This window comes from Mustela erminea, chromosome 5 (assembly GCF_009829155.1).
Source record: "Mustela erminea isolate mMusErm1 chromosome 5, mMusErm1.Pri, whole genome shotgun sequence".
Taxonomy (NCBI): domain Eukaryota; kingdom Metazoa; phylum Chordata; class Mammalia; order Carnivora; family Mustelidae; genus Mustela; species Mustela erminea.
This window is the reverse complement of record NC_045618.1, coordinates 74283600-74310165: the sequence shown is the minus strand read 5'-3', so window position 1 is coordinate 74310165 and position 26566 is coordinate 74283600. Positions and strand designations below refer to the sequence as shown.

Genomic DNA, 26566 nt, shown 5'->3' with positions numbered 1-26566 from the left:
GCTCCATGGGCACCACTGCTGAGGGGACAGCATGGTTGCCTCCCTTTTCCTCCCCTCTGGCTGCCTGGAGGACCAGGGGCTTAACAAGCAACAATCAGGAACTGGCCATTGTGATGGGAAAGCAAGTAACACGCAGGTAATATGGCAGTCCATAAATTTCCTACTTGGATTTAGTCAATCTTGTTCCTCCTCCTGAGAAGATCTTCCTGTGGACGCATCCCTCCCCCCCACACCCATTACAAAAGGATCCCCTTTCTTCCTACTTTGCTATTTGCCTGCTGGATCTCTTACCCAAGCCTCTTTAATTTTTAAAAAGGGTTATAATTTCTCAAGCTCTTCCTATGAAATTAAGTCTGGTGTCACCTCTGTTGGGTGTCCTGGCTAAGACATTGTGAAACTCAATTTGTTTCATGTGTGCAAGTCTGTTTATAGTGGTGGGTCCATGATGACTGATTTATGGACACAAAGTATAGGTGTGGGCTTGTGTAAACATTCAGGGGAAGTAGGTGTCCCATTCGCCTAGAGCAGAGCATTTGTGGAAGGGAGCAGCTGAGAATAAATTTAGAGAATGTAAATGGCCCAGGTTTTAGAGAGTCTTAAGTGACAGGCTAAGAATTGGACATAACAGTTTCTCAAAATATGAATACCCACATGAAATGTTGAGTTGGACAAGGGGAAAGGCCAAAAGAAAGGTAAGAAAAGTGAAAAGTGTGGGATGAGAATACAGTTTTTAAAAGAAGAGAATAAGAAACAAAGAATTCCTACTGTATTTAGATGGTCTCTCAATATCTTTAGCTAATAAATATTTTTCCAATGATTAATACAATTCTGAGGAAAATGGTGATAAGTCCATCATAGTGAGCCTCGGAACTCTCCTTTACCCGCCCCTGTCTGGGGTAGAGAGACACAGAATTTCCACTTTGGTTAGCAATAATGACTATTTCCCTCATTTTACCTTTTCTTGACCCTCTAACACCAACACCTTTAAAAATAAAGTCTTGTCTGTATACTCACTTGGTAAAACCTTCAGGCTAGTGCCTTTGCCAAAGATATATTGGTTGCCTCCTAAGTTAGTCACAGTGTTATGTGGCTCTACATAAACCCATATAAGGTTACCATTTCTTGGAATAGCTTTGCTGTCAATAAGTAGGACATCGTATGCTCTTCTCCACTGGAAGGTCCTGTCCTCATGTTTTTCTAAAAGGGATTTACTTGAGATAATATCTCCATTTAAAGAGAAAATCTTCACTGCTTTGATGAAGTCTGAGTTTGCAAAACTTCCTCAATTTCATGCTATGTTTATCTTAAGTGTATTTATTAAGAGGCTGTTCTAACAAACATGTCAGGATTTAAACATCTAAATGAGTGTTGACCCCTTTGAAGTAGTCCCTTTAGGACTCTCCATGAGAATCAGTTTACGAGGCACATGTACCCAGCGATGACACGATTTTATATTCATACCTCATTTTGGCACCAAAATAGTGCCAGTAACGGGTCTGAGTCCCTCCTTTCTTTAGAAATCATAGCTCTGAGAGGCTTTTGATTATTCACAGAAATGAAATCCACTTTCAAAAGATAAAGCCATCATGGATGCTACAAAAAGAATATACCCTTAAAAAAAAAAAAAGAAAAGAAAAAAGAAAAAAAAAAAGGTTGTGCTTTGACCTTTTAGGGCAGATTCAAAAGCGGAAGGGAGCCACCAGCCACTTTCAGCTGAGTGGATTGCCTGGTCCACGCATTTAAATATATCAACTCTCTTTGTTAACAAATCAGCCCCATCACCTCAGTGTCACACTTCCTTCAGGCACAGAGGGTTGTTGAGGAGAAATACTATGAAATGCAAAGTGGCAGGCGTTGTGGCAAGTAACTCCAACAGGAAAGAGAAAAATAACAACAAAAAACAAAACCACACACCACTGAACTCTGCAAGCGTGGGGACAGCCCGTACCTCTTCGATACTGCTTTCTATAATCCATCTTTATTATTCCTTCCCTGACAGCTGCATGACTGGCTTGAACACAGAGAGCCCTGTGGAGCTGGGGAGATTTCTAAAGTCCTGGGGTTCTCAGCTCCTCCCACACGGTCAACTCAGCCAGGCTTTGTCCTCGGGGCGAACAGGGGCTATCCTGTCTCCAGAGGAAGTTTTCCTCTGCTCTTCTCCCACAGGAGGAAAGCCACGAGAAGTTGTAACCGTGCTGCCCAGCTCTCACCCGAGTCCTCAGTCTACTTGCCAGATTTTTCAGTTCTACCCCCAGGGGACATGGGCATCAACTCAACTGGGTCCCCAGCACTTATCTGTTAAGGACACGCTTCCCTGGCTCCACACTCCAGCTCGTGTCGCCTCCCTTTCCTTTGGCTTGTTTCTGTCTCTATCACAACGCTTTTCTTCCTCTTATCTCTGCCTCTTTCCTAAAGCCTCAACGTGCTCTGTGGACCTTCGAGAAACACTGCCTGCAGTATTAGTACAATTTATCAAACTGCCCATAGACCTGATAACCAAATCCAGCCTCTGGGGAAACGCGTCTTCATATCTGGCTCACACATCCGACATAGTTAACTGCACGCCAAATGAAGCAATTAAATTCAGCTGGGTTTCAACAGGTCCCATTGGATTCCCTTCCAGAAAGGACAATTAGTTAACCACTAGAACTCACCAGGTGTGACCAGAAGGGAGGTGCCCTTGCCGAAGTAGAGGTTATACCCGCTGCCGAGATCCACAGTGTGTTTTCCCTAAACAAAAAGCCCTTTGCAGTAACCACTCTGCTGTCTCCCTCATGTGGCTCTCCATTGACTCTAATGTCTGAAAACCAAACACACACTAGTCACATTGACTGTGGCTCGTCCATAAGATGGGTGCGGAGGTCACCCACTCACCACGGTGAGGAGGGCAATCACTCCCGAGAACTGCCCTCCTAGGGCCAAGAACCTTGTTTCATGTCACGATGTCCAGAGTTTTCCAGCAGAGGGAAGTGCCCGTCTAGACTGAGCACAGCAGGCAGCATGGACCAGGAGCAGCTCTGGGGGCTCATGGGTGAAGGGTGGGAAGACACCAGAGAAAGGGGTTGTTGAATATTGCTTCCTTCACTCTGGGTGGTATTCGAGTTGCACTCACTGATTTAGTTTCTGAGACCCGCGCAGCCCAGCACTTACTTGGTTTAATGGAGAGCTGAGTGCCTTTTCCAAAGATGAGCCTTCCTTGGCCACCTCCATAATTCACACAGCCATATGGGCCCTTACAATAACCAGTGGGAGGGGGGAGGGGACTGAGAGGCACCCTGGCCAAGGGAAGCCACTTTCCCCTTTGCTGGGAGCCTCAGCACTCCACAGCCTCAGCTCCCAGATCCTTGGCAGGGTTAGGACATTCCTCTAAAAGTAACAGCTGACTGTGCAGAGAGATCTGAGCTGGATCTTAAACTACCCGTTTTGCTCCCAGAACACTGGTATCCTGCTCATGCCTGAGACACATGGAACAATCACAAGCTCAGGCAGAGACATGCCAGCTAGCACAGGTGGCCAACACGGGGTGGGTTGGGGGAGGAGTGATTATTTTAGGGACCAGGAGCACCATGCCACTCTCAGAGCCATAGTTCTAATAAAGAATATTAATGAAAACAACAACAAAACCAACAAAACCCAAAAGACACATTAAGATTGCTGTTTGCACTCCTTCTGGACTGGAGGGGTTCTTACTGAGGAAAACCTGATTTCTGGGTTGTTAGGTCTTTTTATTTGTCTTATCACAGAATAGGGATGCTGCCTACTATCCTTAGCATTTCTTTGTATCCAGAGCCAATGAACACCTGTGAAAACCTCTACTTCTTCATGCCTGTCCTGAGGATTGCCTAATTCCATTGACTGGCAGACTTCCCATCAGCTCAGGCCCAAAGAAACGAGGTGCCTGGATCCAGGGGGCAGTGTCAGTGTCTTAATCCCATTAAAACTGAACCAAAGACAACCACCACTCTCCCCAGTGTTTGAGATTGCCCCGTTCTCCTCACTCACTTGGCTTTACTGTGAGTCTGGTCCCTGCTCCAAAGCGAAGGTCGTAATTATTGACACAGTCACACGCCCTTTAACAAAAACCTCCTGGGGCAGCCCTGCAACCAGGCTCCCAGCGTTGCAGGCACTATGGGGAGAGGTACCGACCAATACCACACAACAGGACAGTCCTATTCTCCTGAGAGGAACCCAGCCACGCTGTCAGGCTTCTCGCCTCTAAAAGTGGGCACGTCTCAGCTCACTGAGCACAGCTCATCGAGACCCCAAATTGGCACTCTGAGACATCTAATCAGCTTTCAAACAAGTTCCTGAGCTGCGTATAAACCCATGCCACAAACAAATCATGCCCAAACACACTGTTTGTCTTCAGGGACCACTAGGTATGAGGTACTGCCCGGTGGAACGCTCCAGAACTTCTATAATTTGCATCTTAATTACGGGTTCAAAATACTCAGGCTACTCATCTATATAATTTCACGTGAATTATCACGTAATCATCTCATAATTGGCAAATAATGACACAGAGCAGAGCTTGCGGGGAGAGGGTGGGCATTTGACTACGTGTTCGGAGGGTCACGGTTTTGCTTTTAGTGCACTGAGGGTCCAACCAAATGACTCTTCCCAGGAGTGGAATGTGTAGGATGTTCAGCAGGTTTCCTTAGAGTCTCTCCAAAGCAGTCATTAGCAGGTCATCTAACCCACTTCCTCTCATTTATAACGTATCACCCCTGAGAAGTTATCAGAACAAGCAGGACTCTCTATTCTCCATTTGAGAGTCCCTTTCATTCAGCTGCCTGGAGTGACAAAGTCCTGATGATGAATTAATTCCCAAACCCACTGTTCCAAAGGAAACACACCAAGTGTGAAGACCGAAGAAGCTCGGAGCAAGGAGAAGTCTGTTTTCACAGGTGGAAGGAAAGATTCAGTAATGGAAATAAAAAGAACACAGGTTCTGACTGAACGCAGGTATCCCCAGAGAGATCAGCTCTGCTGGAAGGAAGGAAGGAAGGACTACGTCCTGCCAGGACAGCCCCTCTCCACTACCCCTTGTTTAAAGCAACACACGGTTAGGCTACCTCAGGGCTCCCATCACCTACCCAGGGTGACCTGAAGCCTCCTTCCGGTCCCAAAGATGAATTTCCCAGCACCGTCAGTGGTCACATGCGAGATGCTCCATAACAAAAGCCTGCTGCTGGAGTTTCCCTCTGGTCTCCACCCTCCCTGGCTTACACAGAGCTCTCTCCATGACCTCCTCCCAGATGTGCAGCCAGGTGGGCCCTCAGGAACCCATTCCACTTTCCAGACACCGCAGTTGTGGTCGCTAGGAGGGCTGCAGAGCTCTGGTCAGACACCTGCTTGGCTAACCCTACCTGCCCGTGACCCTCTTTGGCCTCAACTGATCGTGGGGTGCTGGCAAGTTGATTCAAGCCAAAAAGTTGTCAAGTTAAACTCTGCAGACTCTAGGAATTAAACGCTTCGTCCTTTTCCTCTCTGGGTTTTATGTTAATGGATCCCTCTTGTCAGACTTGATGAGTGATGGGGCTCAGAAATCAAATGATGAATCACTGTTCTAATATAAGGTCGTGAAGTCAGGCAGAGAAGAGGGCATGACGGCAGAAAAAGAGAAGCAATCAAACCTCCACATGCACAGCCATTTCCACAATGCCTATGGAAATCATTCGCACGGCAAAGGTGCTGCTAAGAAAGCAGCCCGAGGATGTTCTGCCCCCATCCTAAGTAGTCCCTTTGTCTGCTGAAGCCCAGAATTTCCAATGGCCTCTTAATCAAACACAATCACAAAAACACCCAGGAGTCCTCCGAAGCATAGGCTGTATTATCAGGGGATGATCACAGGCTGTAGCACCCCCTCACCTACACAGTTACCCCCCTCTTTGTGTGTGATGGTGCCACTGAAGGCCGTGGTACCAGAGACTCATCAGCAGTGGTTGGAAATGTCCCTGTGGGGACTCTATTTAGATCCCCGCATCCCAGGAAGAGGAACTTACAGGGCTGGATGACGAGTTGGGTGCCTTTCCCAAAGGTGAGTCTGTTAGCACTCCCTCCTATATTGGCACCCCGAGTCAACCCTTTACAGAAACCTCTCGGCCAGAGACCCATGCCCTGAAGCTCTCAGAACCTTCACAGCAGCTCTGAAGCCCACGAACACCGGAGAGCTCGTAGGCCTGGCTGGTGCTGTTGGTCATTTCTTCCCCTCCCTCGTTGCTTTCATAAAAGCTCAAAAGACACACGTCCATGGGAAGGGGCCCAAGGACGAGGACTGTGAGTGCCAACACCCAGCTACCGACTGTGTCATGAGAATGGTCGTGGCCGCAGATCTCTCCTGTCATGTAGGAGAGGATGGCTACGCTGGAGATCCTTACTTACAGACATTTAAAGGGACAAGGAAAGACGTCGTGGTTTGTCTATCTGGAATCTAAAACAGGACAACTCAAAGGTCAGGCTAGAACGCATAATAGGAAAAGACATAAATACCTCACATCCCCTTAGACTTACTGGGCCTGACTGTTAAATGAGTCCCGGTCCCAAAAGTCAGCTTGTCCCTGCTGCCAGTCTTCGCACTGTTGTCAGCAGCTTTACAGAAACAGGGCAGGCACCTGTCATGAGTGTCGCCTTGCCAGCCCATCTGCCTGGCTTTCCCCTGACATGACCCAGAAATGCCCTCCGAGCTCTCACACCGCCCTCAGTCGCAGGCTTGGGAGAAGTCACTAAGCTGGAGACTACACACTAAGGTTTCCATTTTGGAGTCTAGACACAAAACAGCAGGCAGCGTGGTCCATGGAGACACCAACATTTAAAAAAGATTTTTTTTAAATTCTACTTTAAAGCTCTGGGTCACACCAGTTAACTGGTGTGATTGACTTTCTCAGAGGCCACACTTGGTGATTCTTAAGCGAATCACACTCGAGAGGTGCTTATGGTGCACCTGAAATCTTGCTTTGTCTTTCTTTAGAATCGAATATTTCTAAGCCAGAAAGTTGACCAGATATGGGACGAAACTCTTGTTGGGTTGGGGTGGGGGGCAGAATGTGTTTAATACTCACAAGGCTTGACTGTCAAAATGGTTCCTGAGCCAAAGATGGCCTGTTTCCCACAGCATGAACCTCTTCTACAAAAACCACATGGGCGTGGGTGCACGTGGGGTGGGGTAGGGGCCAGTGGCTTGGCCCTGGAAACAGAGGACTGTTCCATTTTGCTTTTAGGAACTGCTGGTGTTTGGCCAAGAAGACAAGGACGTCGGAATAACTGCAGAAACTTTTAAATGTGGTAAGGTCGATTGTGTATGGAATTAGGCTTCTCTGCTCCTCGGCCTAGATAAATGTTGCAATTCTTCACTGAAAGGAACACTCTGAAGGGCTAGTGTATCTTTTCTTCCAGGGCCTTTCTAGCCCTCTAGCCAGAATTTTCTTTCATCTCATTAATCCTAATCATACTCCCCTGTTCCAAACCATTCTACTCTGCTGTGATGTCCTCTAATTTCAAAACCCATAGAAACTACCAACCACTAACAATTTCTGGAAGCGCTGCTTGGAAACAAACTCATCAGAGCTGGCTTCCACACCCAGTTCTCAACTACTGGGGCTCTGAGTTGGTTTAGGGCCATTCTGACTGTCCCCTGCTGGGTACAGCATTCTTACACTGAGTTGCTCTCAGCGGAGCAGCAAAGGGGGACATTTCCCTCAGTGTGTTATGTTTTGACCCAGGACGATTCCCTGAACGCTTCTGGCTACTATGGCATCTGTGGCTGGGAGCCGATTGACCATTTCCAGGTCCCCAGATCCCACTGCTCAGGCCTCACTTTGTAACTTGGGGACACTCTCTGAGCTCCCTGTCCCTGGATACAGAATGAGGAGAGTACCGCTTTTTCTATCTTATCTGGACAGGAGAGGAGAAAAAGCTTGGATGTCTAAAGGTGCTCCAACTGGCCTAGCTGGTAGGCGTTTTATCACATACCTTGCATTGGAAGGGCCTCAAATAGCCAAATCCTCAATTTCGTGCCTTTAAGGTCTGATGCGGCAAAAGGGAGTGGGGAGGGGGGAGAGAGGGAGAGGGAGATTCCTCTAGGTAAATGAGTAGTTAAGACAGTTGGAAAATGCAGACTTGGAAAGGCTCTATACATTTGGTTTTTGCTTTATGCTGTATGCTTTTCTTTCCATTTTGTGAAACTGTCTTTGGTTACAAAGTGAACATATTCGAATTTTCCACAGCTTTTAATTTCAGGTGCAAGAAATGTATGTGCCCTATATTTTCCCCATTACTCTGTGTATGTATATCTAGTATCCCTCTCTTTCTCCAACCTCTGGACATAGTTGTTTTTAACAGTTAATTCTGTGCCTTGCCCAAACTGTAATTTACTAAATGCAGATGTGCTGCTGTACTGATAAACTACCGGAAAACAAAAAACAAAACAAAAAAACCCCAAACCCTTGAGTTTTCCAAGTTTAAACTTTCCCCTTGGCATCAGTGCTTACTTAGTGTTGCCATTGAGTAAGCCTGCCCCACCTAGAACATCAGCTCTTAGCACCTTTCCAAATACCTTTGCCATCTGCAAAAAGAGTCACACGCTGGACCAATTTTGTAAAATTATACTGCTTGGCATTCTGTCTGCCTGTCTCTCTGGGTCTCCTGGCTGCTTGTCTCTTTGACAGCCTATATTTCTACCGTTTCTCCCAAACATAATGCAGTACTCAAAGTGAAAATTATCATGCGAGATAAAAGGGAAGATGAAGTCATCCTGTCTGAATTCTCTTCACATGTCACATTAGCGCACGATGGCAGCAGCAAAAACAGAATTGTGAATCATATTTTCTAGTTTTGGATTAAAGATTCAAGACTGAAGTTCCCCCAGAAAGCTCAGATATTTGGTTGACACCCATCTCTACCTCACTTATGAGAAAAAACAGATAGAAATTCTCGTGTCTGAGCCTGCATGGTCTAGTATGTACCCCACCCCCCCACCCCAGTCTTATGCAGGAGACCTGGAAATTAAAGTATAACTGATTACCTGACCAAGGACAATGTACTTACTGGGTATAACAGTGACTTTAGTTCCCGTCCCGAAGATTAAGTTGTTGCTTCCATAGTTGGACACACAGTGTGCTAAGTCATTACAAAAACCATTGCTCCAAACACTTTAAAGTGTACTGTAAACCTCCCCCATTTCTTATCCCCCCCCCCCCCCCTGCAATGCTTCTATGGCTCAAAGCCACCAGGGACTCTTTGGTGCCTTTCCTGCTGGAGCAACTGAGAGAAACTGAGATAAAAGGCTGTAATTAGGAAAGGCTTGACATGTGAGGTCTGGCTTGATTTTTCTGCCAACTTTTCCTTTGGAGAGAACAGAAATCCTCTTTCTCTCTGTGGGTGCTGTCAGTGACCCCTCAGGTCCAAACCCAGTGATGAGTCTGGACTCCCCTGCTGTCTTGGTCATCTTTACTCCATCCCATATTTCAGTTTTCTCCCAAATCGTCTCATTTTCCTTCTCTAGCCTTCTGACCCATTTCCTCTCAGTTGACAGCTGTCCCCCCGCCCCCGACTCCATTTGCAGCTCCTGTGGCCTGGGCCACAGAGGTCCAAACGTCTCTGGTCAGTGCAGAAGTGAAGGGTGAGCCAGGGGACAGCCCGCTCCCCCTCCCCACCCTCCCAGGGATTTCAGGCTGGGGAAATAAAGACCTGTCAAGCCATAAATCGTTCTTGGGGTGGAGGGGAGGGACTCTTAGCTATGTTCCAGAGAAGGTTATCCCCGGCAGCAGAGAAAGAGAGGAGCAGACTTTTGACAACTCATGCTGGCATTTCAAGGCCTTGCTCAACACAATGGTGATGGAAAATTTTCTTTGACTTACTTGAAACGACCGTCAAACTTGTCCCTCTCCCAAAATAGAGCTTCTGGTTACCGGTGTTCCACTGTGATAGGAAGCTCAACAAAAACCGGGCAGATGAGAGAGCCCGCGCTCACACCTGGGGCCCCGCCCGGCTGGCCGGCCCTAGGAGCAGGCAGACTGGTGGGCAGACCATCTCTCTCCCTCGGCAGGCAGGCGTGGGAGCAAAGCTTTCCTGGAAAAGGAGCTTCAGGGCTTTGAGCAGCTGTGACCATGTATTGCTGGAGGGACTGAGCCCTCCTGAGAGGGGATTAGAGGAAAGGCTAATGTGCGTCTTGTGATGCTCGTTGCCTAATTAAAGGCGTAGGCCATTTGTTTTATGCCTGGGCATTTAAAAAATTCTTTTTCTTTAAAGATTTAATTTCTCTCCTGATGATCATATGATTTTGAAGTGAATTTTAATTAGGTCTCTTGATTACATCTTTTGAGTCGGGGAAAGATTTTATTTCTTGGTGAGATTTCGGGAACAGTCCATTGTCTCCAGATTAGCTCAGCCTGAGGCTCTGATCACCTAGCTCCTTTCCAACCCTGCTTGTTTCCCTGCACACCCCAGTTATGCACAATCCATTGTCCATCCCTCCACCCCACCTTGTCCCCCATGTACAGTGAGGCTGTGTGGGGAGGACACAGCTTGGTGACATGTTTTTCAAATGGCCATTTGCAAGCCCCAAGCTCTGTATGCTAACTTTTAAGAACTAAAGCTACATCTGCCACTCTTCGACCTTCTTTGGTCTTACTAGAGTTAATATACCTGGATTCTCTGTGTGTGGCCCTCAGCCACCATGCCACCTGCATAGCCCTCTGAGGCACATGATGACTAGCCCCACCAAACTCCACAGGCAAAGTCCCAAGGAGACTTACTTGGAATGACTGAAAAGCTTGTCCCCTGCCCAAATGTCAGCTTGTTGTTAGAGCTTGTCACACAGCCACCCAACCCTTTGCAATAACTGGCAGGTGACTTACAGATCTCAGACCCCGATCTCACTTTGCCACTTCAAAAGGCATCTCAGGTATCTATGGGATGTGTGAGTGTGTGGCCGCAGTTAGGCCATATTCTGTAGGCAACAGTAGGAAACTCGCTACCAATGCGTGCTTCTCCACCTTGGATTCCAATTTCTGACACGCTGCCGGTCTGAAAAAGCATCAGTGAGCTCTGGTCTCCTCCTCCCTTCTCTGTCACTGCCCCCTCCACAAAATACCCCAATCTGCATCTCATTTCCATCTCCAAGCTCTAGCCTGGTGACACCAGGTCCTCAGGCACCATCGATCTGCCTTCTCTGAGACAGCATACGTTCCCCAGCGCACCGTGATTAGAAGACTGGAAATGCCAGGCTCTCAGAGGCTGAGATGTGGACTCCTTGCTCCTTATCTCTGGTCAATATGTTGTCCTCATTTGTCTGGCTAATGAAGAGCTGACCTTTCTAAGTGGATGCGTTTTGCTGAGATGACAAGGGCCCGGAGGTTCACAACCAAAGCAGAGCTCTGAAGGCAATTTGGGCCTTTCGGACCCTGTTGGCATATTTCAGTCAAAAGCATCCCCAGCTCAAATGTCAACCTCTCGGCTTTGGCTCCCGTACGTCTGGACTTGGAGAAACTCAACAAACCCTGGGCAGTTGGTCCAACAGACTCCCTACTCACTTGAACCAGGCTTCCTTGGGGGCATCTTGCTCATTCAGGTTGATCATACCAACCCGACCCTGTGCCTTAGAATAGCGCCGGCACATTCTAGCTCCAAACCCACCTGGCATGAACAGATGCTGCCACTCAGTGGAGCAGATAGCCTTGGGGCTGTCAGACCATCTTCCCTGCACATGCAAAGCAGGGGCTCTCTGCTTCCTAGTCTACACCTGCACAGAAAAACATGGTCTCTGCTCTCATCCCTTTGGCATGGGGGACCCTGCCCTGGATGGAAAGCCTGGGAAAACAGAGCACCTCGAAATACCAGTGGGAGTGCTGACATCCTGCTCTTGGACCCACCTCCCCATCCTAGTCTTATCAGGCCACCATGAAAGATATATTCCTACCTGGTTACCTCTCCCCCTTTCCATCTCTCATGCCTTCCATTTCTCATTTCTGAGCACCCACATGGCTCCAGACTCTCTTCACTCCATTTCTATTTCTAATGACTCCATTAGAATCCCTGCAAAAAAGACCCAAGAGGCCTAACGTGCAAAAATGCATGGGGGACACGGAGTGTGGGGTCTTTCCAGCTTGCCTGGCTTCACGGTTAGTCTCATCTCCCTCCTAAGTATCGGCTTCTCAGAGCTGTCACGCGTCTCCCTGCAGCAGGGAGTTTTACAGCCACTGACAGAAGGAACTTTATGAATCTCAAACAAAACAAAACAAAACAAAAAAACCCAACCCCCCCCAACCAAAAAAACCCCAACAACAAAAAACCCCAACCAGTTAGAGATTTTCCTCTCTTCCCAGCGGGGTGCAACAGCAAACACACCAAAACTGAACCTTTCTATCTGCTCTAATTATCAGCAAGGATACAAGTCACCATGAGGAAAAAGGTATTAAGCCTTGTATCTGAAACTCTTTGGAATTAATTGTAATCCTTTGCCTGGTGGTTTCAGCGATAGGAATGGACACAGTGGCTGTGCAATTCTTTCCATTCTGTGTATTTCTCTCTTTCTCTCTCTTTTTGTAGTTTTGCATCTACAGTAGCAGTGGGAGACATTCAAAGAACATAGAGGGATTTGAAATAAGACCTCAGATTCCCATTCAGTTTTCATTTTTTTCCTCTCCGCTTTCATTTAAAACCCATTCTAAACTGAATGCCACGTACCTATTCAAACTCTGCTCTCAATTATCCCTCTCCACTGCGGAAGATGCCGGTGGGAATGGCTTCAGCTGCGCTAAGAAGAATTTAAGCTTGATACAAGGAAGAACTTCCTGACAGGAAGCAGTACTGAATGTTAGAATGAGTTACTCAGGGGTGTTGACTGCAAAGGGTGAACCCCCCGCACTTTGTCCCTAAAGTTGGGCAGCATCTCCAGAGAAGGCTCCGAAAGCAGTGAAGATTCTTTTCTACCTTTTCTGGCTCAAGGTCAGCTTCACTCAACAGCAGGGATCAGATAGACCTGATAGCTCAGGGACCAAAAGGGAATCTGTTAATACTGAGATTAAAGAAGGGACAGGACCTTGGAGGCCTCAAGATGACTTCAAGCAAGGTCTGGTGCCCACGCAATATACATTTCTCTCAAACCTGATACCAGGGGTGAAATGCCAGAATTTCCAGTATGCTGCTGGGTCCTGTTACACTTACTCGGATGGACAGTCAAGATGGTCCCTTTTCCAAACGTCAGCTTTCCAGAGCCACTGCTACCAGTATTAACACTGTAACGGAAGACTTTACAAAAACCCCAGGGGCAGATCTGAGGCTCGTAGACATCTTCCTCTTTAACTCTGGGGGAAAGAGACTCACCTACAGGTGACCCTGGACTGCGGGGCTCTTCCTTCCCACTGCGGACCAGAGGAAGCTTTCCATGTCTGGTCCTGGGACACTGGCCTGTTGGATCCCCTGAGGGCCCTACTCCCTCTCTCTCTCTCCATTTCCTCTGGATTCCATCCTGAGGCGTACTGATTTCTCATGTTCAGCATCTCTCTTTCTAAAGGTCTCATTTCCATTTTACTGCATCATTTTCAGGACAATTTCTCTGATCAATTTTCAAGACATGTCCTCCCCTCCCTTCGCGGTGTCACACATTTCTGATGACAATGAATTGATGATAAGGAGACAGGAGGAGAGTGTTCAGCATTGTGGAGGCTGACTAGAATTAGATGAGATTTAGGCTTTGGCTCTATGGAACACTATCTCCCGAGCTCCCCTTTATGCCCCAGCGTGAGAAATGAAAATGACGGGCACATCTGAGACTTTCTTCACACATGCGGCTTCTCTGTCAGTCTTGAACCTGGGGAGATGTTAGTGGTATCTCACGGAAAGTTTACACTGAACTTTGTTATGGTGACTAACTCTCCTGGGGGCTGTTCTGGGGTTAGCAAAGAAGACCTCTGTCCCCAGAAGACCCTCAATCCCAGTCAAACTGGGACAGCTGATCACCCTACTGTCCCACCAGAGGTGTCCCGACCTCACACAGAGCCCAGTGGCTGCAGTGGGGTCTCTGTCAGAAACAGGCTCTTGCATATTTACTTGGGGTTGCTATAAATTTCATCCTTTGACCAGACACGGCTTCCATGGCTGACCCTCACAAGCACAGGAAGACCAGGTGTCCCCCTGGCAGTGTGGTGGATGCCACAAAAGGTGTGAGGAGCCAAGTTGGGGCAGTGTCATTATCTGGCATGATGGTGACCAAACTCTATCCTCAAAGAAGATGGAAAACAAATATTTTAGCTCTGTAATTGCATTCAACTTTTTGAGTCTTTCAACCGTTTTGACTGAATTTGTGCATCTGTCTAGTCATCTCTTTGAGCAACTAATTAGCAAGGGGGCAGAGATTTAGCTTGCTTACCAATATAGCAAGGGAGAGAGGAAAAGCTACTCTTTAGCTAAGACAGCAGGACAGCAGGTAGGAGTTCTAATGACCCTTCGCCACTCTCCCCTACTTCACAGCCTCACAGAGCTCCCCACATCCTACTTCAGCCGCCCTGGCAGCAGGACATGAGCAAAACAGAGGCCTGCCCTCAGCTGCGTCCTCAGACGGCGCCCAAGCATGGCTGGGGCAGTAATCTCTGCTCTGTTGATGGAAGGAAAACAGAATTCAATCACGCGTCTTTGGATTCCAGCTTTGTTGCCTTGTAGCCCGAGCACAGAAAGAGCGAGACACAAAAGATAAAACCTCCTGTCTGGTCTCTAGGCTGGACTGCCCACCCTCTGAAAAGGGACGTCCTTGAGTCTCCCGGGATGTTCATACGAATCCCCTCGGAGCCTTAATTAGATAGGACCTCAGAGACTCCCGAAGGCATGGGATTTAACAATATCATGTATTATTCATTGTTTCTGTTGTTGTAGGCATGAGCTGGTTTTGTCCCTGCTGAGCAAGGCACTTCTGCGCCTGACAACTTCATGGCTAACCACACTGCGGGTTCCTTAGGCCGGGTCTATCCCAGAACATGCCATGCTGTCTCCGACCAGAGTATGTTAACTCCTTCAGTGCTGTGCACCTTGGATCACTGAATTATTTACACCTCCCCGAATTGGTCTTTTCAAGAACTTTCACCAGGCTTCGTTTGGCAACATGTCTTTCCCAGCGCTGTGTCATCTCCTTATCCCAGAAAGCAGATCTGAATCAATGACCCTCAGCAACAGCTTATGTCAAGAGGAGACTGGGGCCCTTCAATAGGTTTTCCCCATTTCCGCGTTGCCCCAGTTTTATTACAAGTCAGCCTTCCCAGCACTAGTGCCTCACACCACTGTCAGCAGCCCACCAGAAACACAGATTTTCAAGTAGCAACCACAGTTCCTTACCTTTCTATGTAGCATTTGAAACTTTTCCAACTACTTACACACACATTACTACTGTTACATAAAGGATGGGCGTATATTTGATGGTGAGAACTTATTGCTCTGTTCTCATGACTCAGGGGACAAATGAATTTCCCCCACTCTCCTCTGCTGAACTAAGTAAAGTGGCAGCCTCATCAGTAATCTGCGTAACGGAGAGAAAAGTGGGGTTAAATGTTCTGAGTTAACCAGACATTTCCACCCACCGAGACCTCACTGACTGGTCTGGGGACTAAGAACTGCTCCTTTACAGGAGGTGAACTAGAGGTAAAGGTAGAAAAGAAATCTGCCTGTAGAATTTCCTGCATTCGTTAATGAAATCACAGAGTCCCATTATTTCAGGAGATAAATGTAAGGATTTTAGTATCTACGTCAGGAAGATTTATTTTGGTCTACTGAATTTGCATCGTCTCGATATGCCAATTTCCTCTCTATTTTTTGGCAAACATTTCCTGGCTTTAGCGGAATCCCTCAGGATCCTGTATTCAATTTTTCTCCCTGTACCAATAATCTCCTTTAAGATGGATGATAGGAATGCTTTGGGCTGGAGGTAATTTAGTCTTTGTACAATGGAGTGCTAATCTCTCTGATGGGAATCCTATCCTCCCAACACAACACGAGATGTAGAAGATAATCTGGGATTTTTTTTTTTGGGGGGGTGGACAAGTAATTTAAATCCAAAGAAAGAAAGGTTTTGATCTGCCCACCGCACTCCCCCTCTCTACCAGTCCCTTCAAACTTACTTGGATTCACCGTTAAGAGAGTTCCTTTTCCAAAAGTGAGTTTGTAGGTGTTACTTCCTCACTGTCAGGGAAGGCTTTACAAAAACAGGAATAAGGCTGCTCTTTGCAGAAGGGCCCTGGGGCTCAGAATGGTCTTGATCCCTCAACCCTGCGCTAAAACTACACGTTACTGGACAATAAGCCCAGTAGTGGGCTGCTGCAGGCAGAGCCGGGCCTCCACGGGGCAGTGAGCCCCGAAAAATATATGCATTGCTTATTTTTAATTTTTTTTATTGCTTTTCTTTTTCTGACAAAGGCGCTGCCTTAGTTTGGGTAATCTGTTTCTTTTCCTTCTTCCTTCATGGTCTCCCCCCTTGCTGGCAGTCACATAGTTTCTACTCTATTGTACTTTGGGGCTGTTTCTCTACTTTTTATTGAAATTGCTCACATTAACTCATTAGATTCTGGTTTACTTGAAACCAATTTGCTAAAGGGAAGGGGAGTCAAGGAGTTTTTCCTGGGACAAATTTGAAGGAAGCAGTCTGAGGGTTTTCTGGTCGTTCCTGGCTTGCTTCCCTGGGATGGGCTAGGCTAAACCAGTAGATGTGAGCTCTGCCAGCCGGGAGCGCCCACAGGCCTGGCCTGAAAAGGAGAGGGCACCGCGTAGCTTCACCTTTCATACTCACTGGGACTGACAATCAGCCTGGTCCCCTGGCCGAACACCAAATTCTCGCTGCTGCTCCCAGTCACACCACAGCAGATGGCTTTACATAAACTGCACACAGGGCCCCTGCCCCCTTGAGGAGGACACCTGATTTGCTTTTCCTAGCACCCCAGCTGCTGCCGACAGTGGCCAGAGTCTAACTAAAAAACCAGACAAGTTTTGGGGCAGAGTTTCCTTGAGGCTGCCTGTGCTCTCCTTGACGAAGTCTCCTCTAGCCTCCTTTGTAGACATGTACCAGATATTTAATCTCTTTGCCAGTCAAATATTTAACGTCTTTCTTTCTACTTCATAGAATTTTAACATTTTTGTTTTAACCTTCCCTTCTGCCTTTACAGAGCTCCCCCTAAAAACAGCTGGATTAAAAGGATCTTTGAAAACAGAATACGCTAGGTCTCCTGAGTGAAGTCAAGCTGGCTTCCTCCTTAAAATTTCTGGTTTGCATCCTAGGGCCCGATCGCCTGGGACCTAATCCATCGGCTTAAGACAGGAAAGGTTAGGAGGCGAGGCAGGAAATCCAGGGGAAATCCTGCCCTGTGAGTCCTTCTTGTCTCTGCACAATTACTTGGACTCCTTTCTGCCCTCATTCCCTACCCCCCCTCCCCACCCCCCGCCCCGGGGCAGGACACTGCCAGCACTTGCCACCTCCAGGGAGCCCTCCTCAAGATGGGTTTTAGCAGAAACCCACCCACGTGCCATTTAGTCTGAAATCAGACAGGGTTTCTTCCTTTGCCTGTGGAAATTTGTTGAAAAACAACTTCCAATTTTGCAAAGCGAAGAGGATTACCTCTTGTTTGCCTCTGTTCTCCTCCTCCTCCCCACTCCTCTTCAATAGTTTTTAAACTATTTACAGAAACATCCCCTTTGGGGTTAGAGAAATGTGGCAAGTTTCTAAACTCTTTATCTTTTTTTTTTGCTATCTATTTACCGCAGTCATATATTTACAATCTAAATTTACATTTCATTTCCATTTGCGGGAGAATCTAATGCACTTGCCTATTACTTCCAGAACACTGTGTGTAATGATAAACTCTATCGAAATAAACCAATTCATGAGGAGTTTTTAGGGCTGGAGGTTGACATTTCTCTCTTCCCAGGACAGCTCTTATTATTTCTCTGGGCGAACCTAAGATCAGGGCAGTCCAGCCAAGTGAGCAACTGGGCTTGTGGGGTTGATGTGCTTATGTCTAAATAACTATCTACTGATCATTGCTCCTTGGGATTAATTTGGATTTTCTTTTTAATCTAGTTCCAAAATGCCAGCTTCCAATCTTTTTAGCTCTGAGAATTTCTCTGACAGGCAAAGCTTAAGGTAAATCTCCTGGATGTTTTTTGAATCTCAACCAATATTTCATCTCTGTACACATCACAAATAAAGGAACCAAAAGAAGGATGAATGTAACACCTTTGGGAGAAAATTTATAACAGTTCTCTGGGAGAGATGAGATTATAAGTAAAAATGGAATTGTGTATGCTTTTTCTAATGATCAATTCTAATATCTGGGCGGGGGGTGTTCTAAATATCCAAACGAGTTTGGAAATATAGCTGCTGGTGCGCCTGTCCTTTGGACTCTCATTAGCGACTGGACACATAGGTCAGCATGGAAACAACTTTCTTATTTTTTTAAATCTTACGTTGTTTGATGCATAAGGGACTTAAGGAAGGTCCTCTGGAGCTTATGTAATACTCGCTAGCGCCTCCTGATTCTAGCTTTTCTATGGTAGATAATAATTGGACCACGGAAGTAGAGGTTTTGTTTTCCAATACTCATTGGATAGTTGGAATCTCTTAGGAATTGTAAACAAAACTTAGCCTCAAAAAATTGTCTGGAATGAGCTTCTTTTGTAAATGGAGACTCTCTCAGGAGTCTCCAGTCTTCAGCTACATTCAAGTTAATTGAAATTAGGTTTGTTTTACGAATGGTGGGCACTCCAAATATCCCGGTGGGTATTGCAAGCTGGAGAAAAGGGCCGTTATGACATTTAGATTAGGGAGAGCTTCTCTTCTATTTCCAAGCTCAGCTGCTAGTTTTTCACTGAGGGGCACAGAGACAAGTGGGTGTCCAAAGGGGCTCAACAAAGGCAGGGAGGAAAACGTCCCAGTCGGAAACACAGTGCCTAACAGCGCCTTGAGGCGTGTTTCCAGATGTTTATGATCTTTCTAATTTGAATATTTGCTTTCACTCTTACCCTTTCCCTAAATATCAGCTTGTCATCAGTATTGACACCAGAAAATCTGACATGGCTTTACCCAAATAGCTGGGCTCCAAAATTTGGAGAGTTACAAAGATTAGAAGATTCTTTTCCTAGTAGCATGGACAAAGAGGCCTTGGGAAGACAGGGCAGATAATGCGAGAGAGGTTGTTGGCATTGGTTGTACCCATAGGGCTGCATCTCACTGTCTCCTTTTGGGTCAAGTTGCATTGCACAGTGCCATTGTTAAGTACTTTGATTTGTTCTGTCTTTCTAGAGAATCTCCTCTCTTTCTTTCTAGATGCTTTCTGCCCCTACACACTAAAACCTTGAGTCCAGTTCCATTTGTTAGACACACAACTCCAACAATAACAATAGCAAGCTCAACATTTCCAAGTCTTTAAAGATGTGGAAGAAGAAAGGTCCTAAAAGGGCTCCATTGGAGGCTGTCCTTGTCATCTTTGTCACCAGAAAGACAAAGGGCACCAAGCTCCTGAAGATACAAAGAACTGGGCGAGTAATTCAGTAATTTTCCCCTGAATTTCTAAGGATGGTGGCTTATGTTTAAACATAAGTCATCTTTAAAACATACCTGGTTGAACACTCACAGTTGTTCCTTTTCCAAATATCCACTTATTACTGCTTCCCACACACAGTGACACGTGACCCTACAAAAACTCAGTTGCTCATCACCCCCTTGCTATCGGCTCAAATGTTTACTTGTCACCCAAGACTCCCCCTGATAAAGCCAGCTCTTTAGAGTGAGGGTCTGATGGTAGAGGTTGGGGACCCCTGAGGCATTCCCATTCCTTTTCCTGGAAGTGTGCGGACATCCCCGCACAGCACCCCTGCTTTGGTAGAACAGGGGTAGAGAGGGCCTCCCCCATTTCACAGAGGAAGAATACAGAAGCTCTGAGAGTTCACTGATTTCTCAGAGTTCCTGGGAAATCCCACCATTTCTAATAAACAAGTAAGCCTTCTCTCAGAACGACTCCTTAGTTCAGTGACCCACAGGCACCCTCATTGCCATCTGTAGGTGCACCAGTCCAGGCAGCAAGCGGCCGCCTCCCACACGGGGTAGGTAAACACCGGTGGTTGTTTGGACTGGATTCCCTCAATGGACTGCTGTGGTTTGGGCTTAGGTTATAAAACAGAATGGAAAATTTAGGAAGCGGGGTTCCAGAGAGCAGTTTGGAAGCATTCGTTATTCAGACTTAACATGACTTTACTGTCAGTTTTATTTCTTTTCCAAAGAAGAGTTTTTCAGATCCGCCCTGAGGAACACCCCCACAGACCTCTTTACAAACACTGCCAAAGCCCTTACACGGGGCGCTGGGAACCGGGGCCCCTCCCGCTCTCCCAAGGGCGGCACAAAGGCAGAGATACAATGCGGCGCGATTATACAATTGTATGGGTTATTCCTGAAAAGGGAGAGGAACCGTGGAAAAAATGAATCACTCTCTACCTAGCAGCCAGCTAGATGGCTTGTCATTAATTAATTGCTTATTCTAGCTGGCCGACAGTTGCAGTTAATTTGAAATAGCTCTGGCTTTGGGGACCAGGGCAAGGTCCTTAACGTGCCATGCCTCAGTTTCCCTGTCTGTAAAGTGGGGGAGAATAGTAACTGCGGGGTGATATTGTTGTGGGGATTAGGATATGTAGGTAGGTCGTGATGGTGGTCCTGTTGATGGATCACTGGCTTTACGTGCTGAGAGCATGCTTCCCTGGGCATTATTTTAGCAATGTTAGAGACCAGACATCAGTGACTCCCCACCTGCCCAAATAGCCCCTCCACTCTCCAACTAGTGAAACATTTAGCACTGGAATCTGAGTGCCAAGAATGACATTCTAGGCCTTCTTTCTCACTGAATCAGTTTAAGCAAGTTATTCAACCTTTCTGTGTTTCTATAAAAACATAAGATATAAAAATATAAAAAGTTCTCTTCTAGAAAATGAGGGTAATAATAGCACCTAACCCACAGAGCCGGGATAAGGGCTGAATGTGCTAATGAGTGGAGAGCACGCAGCCCATTGCCTAACACAAAGTAAGCAAGGAAGAAATCATTATTTTTTCTCCCTAGAAGGCAAACACATGTCAACAGCCTCCTTTCGCAATGACCTATAAAATGACCTGTCTTCCTCTGACGGATGGACCAGCAGGGCTTTGAGGGCAACAGAGGAGCCGCTGGGCAGTTTGATAAAGGGTTAAGTGATTTGGTGAGAACTTAGGAAAAGCTGCATGAGCGCACCTTCACGGTTGGACCGTTTCCGGGGACGTGGAGAGGGCAGCCTTTAGCCAGACAGGATTGGACTATGAGCAGAGATGGGCCAAAAAGCCCTTTCTTCATTAGCTGGAGTCAAAAGGATCTCAAAGCACATTTGAGAAGAGGATTCAATGCTCCTCCACTTACCAAGATGCACTGTGAGCTGAGTTCCCTTCCCAAACGTCAGCTTAGAGCCACTGGTTTGTTGAACACCATGACGAGGGGCTTTGCGAAAACCTGTGTAACTTAATAATGAACCCAGCTTTGCAGAGTTTCCCAGGAATTGCTTAGTAACTTCTTCAACTTTAGCTCTAAGACAGGATAGGGTGACAGTCTATTTCTTTCTGGTAGTCCAGGGGCCGAGGGCTATATCCAGAGATAGGCTTGCCACTTTAAGACACCAGAAGGGTTAGCCAGCCTATGCTGTGCACATATTCTGTGGTCCGAAGCAGTTGCATTGATGGGTGCAATCTCTCATAGAATAAAAACGCCCACTGGGAAAGAAATGAGCCCTGCAGTATTTTTAGGTAGTGTTCGATGGTCATGATCATTGTCTGAAGACAAGACCAGCATTTTCATTTTGACTTTTTCAGTCCCTGCCCCAGTCTGCAGAAGGCTGAGCCTTTCCCCAAATATCAAGTTCGGCTATTGTTCCTACTTCACCCGAAATAGACACCGATGGTTTTTATCTCCCTCTGGCAGTTTGGGGTTCTGTTTTGAAGTTCATTAAGTCTTGGACAAAGAATGTCTGGGGTGCAAAAGGGAGCTGCTATGGCCAAAGACCAAGGTGTTTTTTTCTCTCTTGGGTCAGGCCGGGTGAGAGCTATGAGCCGTCTTGGCTTTGCCCTGGACCAGGCTCAGCTGTGTGACCTTGGGCAAGTTTGCAACCTCTCTGAGTTTCCCTGTCCTCATTTGCAAAATTCAAGAAGTGACTTACGTGGTCTTTAAGGGCTTTCTGAGCTAATGGTTTTTGATTTGAGTCTCTGGATTTATCTAAAAATGCTGTGCAATCCTCCCCCTATTACAAGGGTGTCTAGTCCTCCTCCCCACTTCCTAAACAAAATAAATAAGCAAGGTAAGTATCTACTTATTATATAGAGAAATAACGTTTTCCAGGCCTCCCATCTACTTTAACATTTAATCTTTTTGGAAGTTTGTAGTCAGGAGTTTGGAACTGAATCCTCAGGGGAGAAGTATTCTTTCTTTGGAGCTTCCAGATAATTCAGAAACCAAACCAAATAAACCGACACCTTTGGCACAAAGTTTGTACTTACTAAGTTTCACTCTCACTGCAGTCCCGGTTCCAAATGTAAATTTCCTATTTCCTTTCTTCCCACAGGAGCTGATGACTTTACATAAACTCCAGGCTCCTGCTTCCCCACAGCAAAGGTGGTTTGATCTTTACAGCCTTTTCCCACAGGAAAATGGAATTCATCACCTAGCCAAGAGTTTCAGTTTTCTGGGTACTGAGGGGTTTCGATGCTAACACTGGGTCTGAAATGGAGGTACTTACTCACACTGACAATGGACTAAACCCCCTTCCCGTGTGGGGTTTCTTAGCATCCTTACACAGTGCCCGGGCCCTTTACCAAAAGTCCCTCCTTAGTGCTAGGTTGCCACTTCCTATTCTCAGACCTGCCTCTAGTGTAATCAGAGGCACCATATATAATGAGGTCATTTAGGGTTGCCCTGTCCTGCTCATGCAGCCCAGGACGCAGGCTGTGAGGAGAGCAGGACCAAGCCTGTTAGGATGGCCCAAAGCTCTTCTCTGGCTTCACGGGCAGCTGGGATCTCCCTATCCTCAACACCTAGCAGGCTGTTCTTTCTTGCCCACCCCAGAACTGCCTGGTTGTTCACTGATGGTTCTGACCTAGAGCTGGGAAGGAGACCCCCGTGGGCATCAAGTATGGGAGGGAGGCCAGGCCCCTTCTTTCATGATCAGAAAGACAGAAAATTAGGGAGCTTAATTTCAGAAATGTACAATTCTTAAAAAACTTTCCTCCCAAAGACTTTATAGATCAGCTAAAGATAGCTTACAACTGGGAAAGTAAGCCTGCCCTAGAAAATAATGAAATACATGCTAAAGCCTATCAGAAAATAACATTTTTGATTACCTCGTGTTTTAGATTTTCCATGCTGTTGTACACATTTTTAAATTTTTTCTTCTGAAGCTCAGCTTCTTACTCAGGTCCACATTCAACCATGCCTGGGTCTCAAAAGTGAATCTGTTGTCACCGGTCATCCAGCCTCTGGCCCATTGATAAAACCCCCTCCTCCCTTAGGGCATTGATCACGTCTTCTCAGAAACGGGCCCAGATGATCCCTGGGAAAAACTCTGGGCACTTAATAAATGTTTGTTAAATTGAATTGTATTAAACATTCATCTTTTGTTCCTAGTCCTCGAGGAACACTTGACTATCTCTCTGACAATTTTCAGATGAAAAAAAATTAATTCTGCCAGATATTACTTGCTGAGTTTCACGATTCTTTTTAGTCTTGGTTCTAAATGTCAGTTTCCTATTAACCCCATTCCCACAGGGGTGAGCACCTTTACAAAAACCAGAAGCATCAGCACGGTTGAAAGGCATGTGGCATCAACTTTGTTCTGTTTCCTCGCTAGACTGAGATGCCTGTCTGTCCCCTGCAGGTGCCCCATCTTCCCTGGGGAAGGTCTGCCCTGCTTCCCTCTTTCAGAGCAGACACAGAAGAGAGCAGAGTAGATTTCAGGGATGAAGATGATAAATAAGATATCAAAATGTTATCATACTATGCAAAGATGCCTCTTTCTTCTTCTTCTTTTTTTTTTTTTTTTTGGCCAAATTGATGTTTCTTCCAAAGGCTGTTTTCAGCACTTTCTGTCTCCCAGATGCAATAATAACCAGATTCCAAGTTGGCATCTGGGCCTGAACCTCCAGGCTCTGATGAATCACACATATTGAATCAAGAAATTGTGTTACTCCCCAGTGAAGAAGCCTGCTTTGCTTTTTCCCCCTCGCTGAGCAATGAGGACCTCAAGCAACATGCATGGGAGGACTATAAACTAGTAACTCTCCTAGGTCAGTTCTCTGGCTTCATATTAGAATCCTAGGGTGTGAGACCTGAAAGGGAGCTTAATGACGTCCTGGGCCAATGCCCTCATTTCAAAGATGGAGAAGCGGAAGTCCTGAGAGATAAATTTGCTCAAGGTCATGTAGGTAGGTCAAGGCAGAGCTAGGGCTAAAACTCAGGACTCCTGAGTCCCAGTGCTGCGTCTGCTGCTCCCTTCCTGTGATTCAGGAGCATAAGGATCTTCCCTAGGAATTCTGTGGCCAGCGCAGGTATGGTTATCCCTGTTAAACAGTCGGTAAGCCATACAAACAAGGCAGTTGATTTTGGTGCATAGTTTATAATTTCAAGAAAGAGAGAGAGCATCATAACTCATTAAATTTTTTTTTTTTTTTTAAATTTCTTAGGCTGCAGGCACCAGCAATTGCTAGTAGGGGAAATGGTCCGTGAGATTCCAGGGAAGCCAAAGGGAAGACAGAGATTTAAAAATTTGTTTTTTACCAAAAGGCTAATCCAACAGAAAGTTGGCTCTGATTATCCTTTCTCTGCGGGACTCATTACAGGAATGACATCTAGAGCAAGGTGGCAAACACGAAACCGTGTGGTGTTGCCTCCTGCTCCTGCTCCCATGACATATCTTGCTAATAGACACATCACTCTTTAGCTCTGAGTCTGTATGTGGCCTCACAGTCCTTCTGAACAGTGTTCCAGAAAGCCACTATTGTGACCAGTCACATAGAACCTGTTCAGCCTCCTCGCCCTGGGGAGTGATTGCTGAAAAGACCCTATAGAAGTCTTGTGAAACCTGGCTGACAAGAGTCAGGTCCCACACCGCCCCATCCCAAAAGGGGTCACTGACCTGGTTGGACCAAGACCGTTCTTCTCACAGGCGGCTCCAGACATGGCAACAGCAGCGCCACAGAAGTTTCGCTTCTTCCTCGCAGCTCTCCTTCAAACGCTGGCTTTGGGGCTCTTCACACCCTTTCTTGCCCAAAGGGCCTTCAGCAAGATCCTTCCCAAAACAGAGGTCCTGGGAGGTCCCCCTGCCTGGGGGTGAACAACATCTGTGGGACCTCATTCCCTGTCTGACATACTTCCCATTTTCCATCAGCCCAGGTCTGTCCTGGGGGGGCTTGGAATGGAATGTGGTACAGAGAAAAAGGGATGGAAAAACCCTTTCTCTAGACCATTCAGCTCCCATCACCACACATTCAGATGTCTCTAAGCGTTTCCTTTTGATCACGTTTCTATTCTTTCATAAAAAGAGATACATTTGTCCATATCCACCCAAGGACATTTCCCCATGGCCTCTACTGCTGCATTACACTTTTTGTTGACAAGAAAATGCCCATGTACCCTCTTAGGGTACCGTCTTATATCCTTATAGAGGTCCTCTTTGAGTGACTGGGGAGGATAGGCCAACAGAGAAACAGCTGCAGCTCGGGGGGTTGAAGGCGAAACGGGAACAGAAGCAGCAGCTTTGACTTAAGTTGTGAACAAAGAATATTTTCCTCCCCTGACCTGTTTTCCGTCACCATCCCCAATGACCTATTTATGAAGATGGGCTAATTAGAGCAGCAGAGGGCGCTGCAAGGTCAAAAACAGAGCCGCCCACCTAGGCAGAAGCGGGGAGAAAAGTCTTTTTTTGAGGGACTGCAGTGACCAAGAGACAAGCTGTGGGACAAGAATGGCCTTGTCTACCAAATCCCGCCAGGGACTCGCCAAGTCCAAGGGCTGCTCTGGAGGTGTGGTTTCAGGCTAATGAAAGGCAGTCTGGGGCACTCATGAGGCCTTGGGGAGCTGCTCAGGCTGCAGGCATCATAGGTTTAAAGGGGCTGCGATAGAGAAATTCAAGGGTGAGAAGTCTGGAATAGGTCATTACATTCTGAGAGTCTCTCTTCTCCTGAAACGTTGGGGGTCACTTGACTGTACTCAGTTGCGCATTGTGGTCTCTCATGAAGAAACCTGTTACAAATTTTAGAAAACATACAAGCAGGCTTGGAAGGTTCATTTCTCAGGCTCCCACTGATCTTAAGGATTTGGGAAGAGCCCCGTGGTCTCAGGGCTCAGGAGGGCACGGAGCTCTATGACATGCTTGCAAAATGGGCAAAACATTAAAGATGTGGGTCACTTTTTTTTTTTTTTGACCATTAATTGGTACAGTGTGACTTTCACCAGATTTCACAACTTTTTTTTTTTTTTAGATTTATTCAGCATCTTTTCTCTAAATATTTTTGAGGAGAATAAATCTCTCAGGAGTT

General features: G+C 46.5%; 2 gene segments (V, D, J or C); both read right to left on the bottom strand.

Annotated features, from left to right (window-relative positions):
* Positions 1-26566, bottom strand: part of LOC116591114 — a 373928-nt gene that overhangs the window by 18114 nt on the left and 329248 nt on the right.
* LOC116591095 overlaps positions 1-26566 on the bottom strand; it is a 221539-nt gene that overhangs the window by 50997 nt on the left and 143976 nt on the right. The window contains 1 exon segment of the C gene segment in view: positions 9046-9110. Within this exon segment, the coding sequence occupies positions 9046-9110 (65 nt within the window).